Below are 7,829 nucleotides of genomic sequence, written 5' to 3'. Positions count from 1 at the left end.
TTGCAGTAAGTATCTAGAGCACACTGTTCTTAAAGATTCTTGCATCACGTAAGGCAGTATGGCATACCCCTGAGTCATGGAGTATGTTATGGTCACTATAGCACGGCGAATGTTCGTTCAGTTCTGCACAGGTTCATCGCAAATGGATGCTTATCCAGGAATTTGTGCAGGGTATGAACAAGTCATGAGCGAGAGGTTTTTTAAAGAAAAGGGAGTGGCAGTATTCAAATTATCAAGATTCAAGAACTGAATAAGTTTCAGTGTATGATGGTTAGTGGTCTGACATGTGAGGTAACTTCAGGTTCGGGCTGATCCCTTGAACTTACCGCCAGCTAATGCTGCTTGCTAGACGAACAAAGCAAGCAGCGTGCCTGCTGTCCAGGTCTTGATCCTTACCCAGTGCTCGCTGCCCGTAATGAGAGGCAGAGCCGTGAATGTTTTCTTTAGTGAGTTTACCAATATCGGATGGTAAGCAGTGATCTAAAACCATCTCGGATGTAGCTCCATTGTTGACGTTAGTCGTGGTTGCTTGCCTGTGCTGTACATGCAGCTTGAATCTCGATCTCCTTAAAGTCCTGCTGGAACGGTTTGCAGTGCTCGACTCCGACAAAGATGGATTTGTCACGAGCGAAGACTTTGCTGCGGACTTGAATTGGCCCGTGGCAGAGGATGTTGCTGAGTTGTTCAGGACGTGTGATACGGTACAGTAGCATACTGGAAGCAATCGTGGGTATAGAGCACGGGATTTGGCACTGTTAGAATGCAGTCAGTGTGTTGTTCGATCTTGCTGCACTGGGTCCCAAAAAGATTCGTTGAAAGTAGATTCACTCTTTGACCTAACACATGTATTTGGAAGCATGCTCCAACAGACATTTTCCATTTTATACCGTGTGAAGCTCTCTCCTGTAGGTGTGGTCAGAAGAATTATGTTGGCCCAGGGGTGTTGGAACGAGTTTCACGCGGTGCGCCCAATCCCAGCCCTTGTAGATTATTTCGAAAATTTGGCTCGAAAATGATTGGTGCGGCCTTGGCTGCACCTGCCATACCGCTTTCCACACCCACTTGGCTGTGAGTGGCGTCCATGGGTCTAGGTTCAATGACTACATGTAGCTGTGCATAGTAGTGCATGGTGAAAGCCTACAGTACTGTACCAGTGGAAGTATGCCACAGTATAGCCAATAGATATTTAGAACAACTGAATGTCTGAAAAGGTGTTGTAAAAGTCCGTATAATTATGTTTTAATGGTTTGTCCTGGCTGACCCCATCCCAATTTCCATCATGCTGTACAGGCCGAGCGCGGGAAGATCACATTCCGCGAGTATGCAGTTGCGTATTCCGATCTCATTCGGCCATATGAAGAGGATGCTGCCTTCATCAGTCAGACGTTTGAGGTACGCCACTGCAAGCTAGGCTGTTAGCCATGCCGGACTGGGACTGCTAGGCTGTTAGCCATGCCGGACTGGGACTGCTAGGCTGTTAGCCATGCCGGACTGGGACTGCTAGGCTGTTAGCCATGCCGGTCTGGGACTGCTAGGCTGTTAGCCATGCCGGACTGCTAGGCTGTTAGCCATGCCGGACTGGAACTGCTAGGCTGTTAGTCATGCCGGACTGGGACTGCTAGGCTGTTAGCCATGCCGGACTGGGACTGCTAGGCTGTTAGCCATGCCGGACTGCTAGGCTGTTAGCCATGCCGGACTGGAACTGCTAGGCTGTTAGCCATGCCGGACTGGGACTGCTAGGCTGTTAGCCATGCCAGACTGGGACTGCTAGGCTGTTAGCCATGCCGGACTGGGACTGCTAGGCTGTTAGCCATGCCGGACTGGGACTGCTAGGCTGTTAGCCATGCCGGACTGGAACTGCTAGGCTGTTAGCCATGCCAGACTGGAACTGCTAGGCTGTTAGCCATGCCGGACTGGGACTGCTAGGCTGTTAGCCATGCCAGACTGGGACTGCTAGGCTGTTAGCCATGCCGGACTGGGACTGCTAGGCTGTTAGCCATGCCGGACTGGAACTGCTAGGCTGTTAGCCATGCCGGACTGGGACTGCCAGGCACTACTACCCTGTGTGGTGTAGCTGCATGTGCATGTCTTACATACAGTCAAACCTCTTTAGGACCAACACCAAAGGACCGATGGTATTTGCTCGTGATAACGGGAGTTCTTCTTACCCATAACCCCCCCCCCCCCCCCCCCCGCCCCCGTGTTCTTCGGCGCCCGGCAGTACTGTGCTCCTATGTATACGTCATACACTACACGTACTGAAGTAGTTGCAGTTGTGTACACAGTTCTGCCATATACACGTATGTGAGCAATTTCCCATCTCTTTCCATTTGTCGTGAAAGAGGTGGGAAATACAGTCACCTTCGCTAAGAACGACTGCGGATATAACGACAATTCGCGAATAACGACAGAATTTCCATGCCCAGAGCAAAGTCTCATCTAACTGGAATACATAATAATGAGACTTCGTGAATAAGGACACTTTTCTGATGCCCCGCCGAGTGTCGTTATACGCAAAGTTGACTGTATAACCGTGTTGAGCCTGTTGAAGCTGGTGTGCGAGACATTGACCATTAGGTTGTCACATTATGTGTGTGTGTGTGTGTGTGTGTGTGTGTGTGTGTGTGTGTGTGTGTGTGTGTGTGTGTGTGTGTGTGTGTGTGTGTGTGTGTGTGTGTGTGTGTGTGTGTGTGTGTGTGTGCATGATGGCATGCACTGCCTGCACCGGCGTTGCATGTGGTGACATGTGCAGGCCTTGAACCGGAGTAATGCAGATGCGAAAACTGGAAGAACGTCAGTCGAGGACCAGAGACTCCTGTCGGTTAGTACATGGCTGATGGGCTTGGTGGCAAATGGCAGAGCTCGAGAGCGTACAAACTCCGCTGAAACCTCCTCAACACCCAATCGTAACGGCACATCAACAGATATCATTGGTAAGGCATGGCTATCATCTGCATATGATTGTGTATCCGTTTAGATATGGACACTGGCTTACAGTAGACGGTTGCACACCCCAGAATAATAATAATAATAATAATAATAATAATAATAATAATAATAATAATAATAATAATAATAATAATAATAATAATAAAACAGGTCGCGTAATGAAGCAGCATAACGATAGATGTGCAAAGTCACCCCAGAATGACTGGCCTGAATTACTAAAATATCCACAGCCCTAAGTTAAGAACGGCGGTGTTAGTATTCGGGCAACCTTTGTGTTACATTATGTATGTAGACTACTAGTGGTGTGTGCACACGATCCAGTATGAATGGTTTCTAAGAATGTGATAAGAGCGCAACCAAGTTACTCGAACGTAAGTACGTCCCAGCCTGACCTCTTCAATGGAAACGACGTTCTTCGGCACACGCCTCTACTGTACTGTCCCTACAGAATAACGTGGACAAATGTCCATGGTTACAACCAATTGTATATGAGCCTGAGCGCGCTAAAACATGACCACAGCTTTTTTTGAAAAAGTCGAGATAATCGCGATTTGAATTCCGCGGCAAAAAATACGAAGTGCAGTGCAACGCGAGTTGCTGTTGTTGTTCTCCTCGGTTGACTGGACTGTTCCGGATGCAATTTTCTGTTGCAAGTAAGTTTATTTGTTAGAGTTTGTATTCCACGTTGCGCTGAGTCGCCTAAAACTGATCGTCCTCAATGTATCGACAGAAGAGCGTAGTAGTAGTAATGTACTGCGGAGCGGAAGAAGACGACATCATCGCACTCCATGCGCAGGATAAAATATTTTGGGGATTCGAGTCGGAAACAGAAGGAAGACGATGATGGATACAGCGACGAGTCATTTGAGGGCGACACTTTCATCGAGCGTACTTCAGTAAAAAGAATTGATGCTGGTAGTCCCACGATCTGCTGTGACGAGGAATTCTACTCTGATGACAACCTGGCAAGCGATTGGCATCGACACTGACTTGGGAGGTGAGTCGGCCGATGATTTGGCCACAATGGACATCGCTGCACATATCCGGGACAATGCCAGTATTGGTTGCAAGTGCAAAAACAATCACTGGACTCTGCTGCTCCCTCAACTTGCTCAAGTCGATAATTTAAGTACCCTTATGCGGAACATCGCTAGCATGAGCAGTATGCAGCGAAAGCAGTACTCTCTGGCGAGCGGAGAAAACCGTGTGCAGATGGGCTTTGGTGTGGGGAATATGAGTGCGACGTCTAGTATGTTGACGAACAATGTGTGCAGCAGTGTATACTGTATATCTGAAAGTACAGGTGGAGTGTGATGGAGAGGACATGGAGTGCCAACTTCTTCGGCCATCTCACAGATGTTGACCGTGTTTTCGCTGGCGGTTCTCCAGTGGTGCTCCAAACAGGAGGTATTTCGGACACCCAGCTCAGCTGCCTATAGACAATTTGGATGTGGCTGAGTACCTGTCAGCTCATGCTATAAGACCCTGGACAGAGGAACTGACCCGGAAAGGATGAACCAAAGGGCATATCAATTGTGTGCAAAAATGACAATCCCATTGCTGTACATAGAATTTCACCACTTCAACAGTGCTGCATATAATACCATTGTAGCAACACTTAGACATTTCGGATCAATCCAAAACTTTCAGACAGTGAACATTAGGTGTGTTAGATCATTTTTGAACAAAAAACTGAAAATCGAATTTTTGGTCTGTGGTCATATTTTGGCGTGCTCTGGCTCATATTACTCTGCAGTATGACCGGCATGCAAGATTTGAAAATGTTGGGATGATCATTCGTAAATCGAGGAATCCAACAGACGCTGCTGCAACACGCCTACTCTGCTTCTTCTTTACATGTGACTGCTGCGTGTAGATAACTTCAAGCAGATTGTGTCCCGGAAGCCAGAGCTTCTCGTCCTCTTGTCATCCCTCAGCTCAGTTAGTATGGAATCATGAGTCGGTACACGCTCGACTAGTTCTGCTTGACGACTACTTGCTGTGGCATAAGAGTACATGTATGTGTAGTTCAACACGTGAACGCACTCCGTGTTATATCATAGCCAGTTTCCTATTGTGATTTTATCCCAGTGGTGTGTGTGTGTGTGTGTGTGTGTGTGTGTGTGTGTGTGTGTGTGTGTGTGTGTGTGTGCATGTGTGCACGTGTGTGCATGCTTTGGGTCATTTCATAATAATAATGTGTGTGCATGTGTGTGTGTGTGTGTGTGTGTGTGTGTGTGTGTGTGTGTGTGTGTGTGTGTGTGTGCATGTGTGTGTGTGTGCATGTGTGTGTGTGTGTGTGTGTGTGTGTGTGTGTGTGTGTGTGTGTGTGTGTGTGTGTGTGTGTGTGTGTGTGTGTGTTAAAGTGGCAAGCTGCATCAACGAGCAGTAGTTGAATTATTCTTCCCTTTGTCTATAGATACAGTACTACAGCTTGACTACCCACTCAGACCTTACAGTAGTAGTTATACAGGCGGGCATTGAAGCTCGTTGTTACACATCTTTCTCCCGAGTGGACCAGCAGTGTCCTTTTAAAACACTCATAAAATGTGAATGCTATTCACTCAATTATTTTGCAAAACGCATCAACACGCGATGCCCGTTAGTTTATCATCCACCTGGGCAGAGACAGGGTTAGATTGTGCTGCGGGCATATTCTTCGAAGTGACATTGATTTTATCTTTTTCTTTGGAGTAATGGCCATGGGGGTCCTAGCTCCCGCTCCTCGTTAAGCTTGATTGAATTTTGGCTGCATTTTACTATGTGGCAGACTATCTTTGTGTTCTGAAAATACGCAACAGTTGGCGACAAGCGTGCTCAATCTCTCTCATGCTTACTCAATCTTGTGCGCCCAGAGACAGAGAGGTCTTCTGTTATGCACTGAAGTACTGATGAATGTGTTTCAGAATGCCTGGCTTCCAAACTGGCGCGGGGTCATGCTGCACGGACATGGATGGTGGGGACCTTGATCCCCCTGCCCCGATGAGAACCGTCCCCCTGCCCCGATGAGTACCGTCCCCCTGAGAAAAGAAAAGTTACGTTGAGCCATATTCAGACGGGGGCTGTGCTATAACGTATAAGAGCAATGGGCAGTTGCCCAGGTGCGATGCAGGTCAGGATGTGAAAATGTGGCTACAAAGACGTGCGCGCATCACACACTGTTTCAAACGTGAAGTTGACACACCCACAGCAGAGGCAGGCCTAGCTTTTTGTGTTGACATTCCGCAACCGATTATCGTTTATATGGCTGTTTACTTATTATTAGTAAGTTATTACGCTACCAGCATCAGCGAGTAGTAAGATAGATCATTTCACAACTCCCTGCAGGCTCATTGAAGATCTACATGCCGTACAGCACAAGGCATAATGGTAATTCACTTTAAGCTTGCGTTGCGTTACAACCATCTTGGCGGAGCTGTTCATGGACACTTTGAAAATTTATCCACAAGTCACACAGCACAACAAGCAGCGAAAAAGCATATACACCAGGGAGTCGTATACACCAGGTTCCCTGGTGCACACCATGCAGTAAGATGAGTTGAAGTTACAGTAAAACTCCCCTAATCCGGGCAGGTCGGGACACTTTTGCCCGCGGAATTTGAATTTTTTAGGGTAAATTAGTAAAATTACTACTCAGTAAGCAGCAGAAAAACTACTTTGCGATCTGTTTGAGCACATTCCTCTTGCCAGTGTAGGCGGGTGCAGATCTCTCCAAGATTCTTCACTCTCATTTAGTTTGTGACTGCAAAGGATAGTGTGAAAGGTGCTCCTTCATGCTAGTAGTTGTCATATCCTCTACAAGGAGGGTGAAAAACTTGCAGAAAGTGCCGCAGATTTTTAATTTTACCGCGGAAAATGCCGCAGAAACCCCCGCTTTTCCCCGCGGAATTTTGACTTCTTGGCCGCGTTTTTCCAAAGGGACAGTTTAAAGCCCACCAAAATGTCCTTGTGAAACAGATAAGCCCGAGGGCTTATCCGTGGGATTCTACGGTATTCTCAGGTGGACTATGTCCTAAATAGTTCACCCCTGGAATACAATACAATGCGTATTACAAAGCGAAGTTCGAATTCAGCCTTGTAGATAATTACATGTATGTCAACTACATCGTAGTTTTTCAGCACTATTATAAGAACCTCACCTGCATTGCGTGAATCACTGACACTGAGGGATTACTAACCCTTCATTCCAGTCTCCAGGGAGTTAGTATAGACCATGCAACTTACTTCCTGCCCCACTCTATTCCTTGCGGTGGTGCCATCTGATCGAGACTTGATGATACCCACTCGCACTGACAAGTGACAGTGTGATAAAACCAAAACTGGAAATCGTTCTCCACTCGTTGTAGTAAGTGAGTTGTCACCATCAATCATTGCATGAAGTGCGACTTACTTCCTTCATCGACGTGACAGGACTCTACATCCATGACAAAATTAATAACACAGGGCCTACAACACTGTGCAGGGCTTGGCCAATTGGGAGCAGTACTTTTTATGGATTTGCTCCCTTTTTGAAGTTGAAGTTTTTCACTAACTGACCCGCCTCGTCATCCTTTCCTTCAATACTTATTATAGATTGAGGAAACACAGGATGAGTTAGAAAGGAAAAGAGGAGTTGTAGGAAATATTATTTCCTGCAACTCCCTGAATTTTGATCCTGTGCAGAAATCAACCAAAAGGATGATTGTGTTGATGCTTCACAAATATAAATGTGTAATTTGCCCATGCAGTGTAGAGTCTACAAGAAGTGCTCAAGCTACATTCTCAATGATCAACCAAAACAGCAGTACTCAGTCGAGTCGCATTGCGCGCGCACGATCGAGTACATTAATTTTGTATTTCGAAATTGTAGATCTACACACGTGTGAGAATGAGAGATCGCG

At 46.7% G+C, this 7,829-nt stretch overlaps 1 protein-coding gene across 2 annotated transcripts in view; it reads left to right on the top strand.

Annotated features, from left to right (window-relative positions):
* LOC135817517 (lysophosphatidylcholine acyltransferase 2-like) overlaps positions 1-5,775 on the top strand; it is a 21,501-nt gene extending 15,726 nt beyond the window's left edge. For both annotated transcript variants that reach the window (XM_065330721.1, XM_065330722.1), the window contains 5 exons: positions 1-5; positions 551-701; positions 1,291-1,392; positions 2,753-2,933; positions 4,826-5,775. The exon at positions 1-5 is cut by the window's left edge and continues 121 nt beyond it. In XM_065330721.1, the coding sequence (XP_065186793.1) occupies positions 1-5; positions 551-701; positions 1,291-1,392; positions 2,753-2,933; positions 4,826-4,908 (522 nt within the window). In that variant the 3' untranslated portion in view covers positions 4,909-5,775. The remainder of the gene's footprint in view (positions 6-550; positions 702-1,290; positions 1,393-2,752; positions 2,934-4,825) is intronic.
* The last annotated feature ends 2,054 nt before the right edge of the window (positions 5,776-7,829 follow it).

This window comes from Sycon ciliatum, chromosome 5 (genome assembly GCF_964019385.1).
Source record: "Sycon ciliatum chromosome 5, ocSycCili1.1, whole genome shotgun sequence".
Classification (NCBI taxonomy): Eukaryota; Metazoa; Porifera; class Calcarea; order Leucosolenida; family Sycettidae; genus Sycon; species Sycon ciliatum.
Note: the sequence above shows the minus strand (reverse complement) of the source record. Positions and strands in the feature narration are given on the sequence as shown.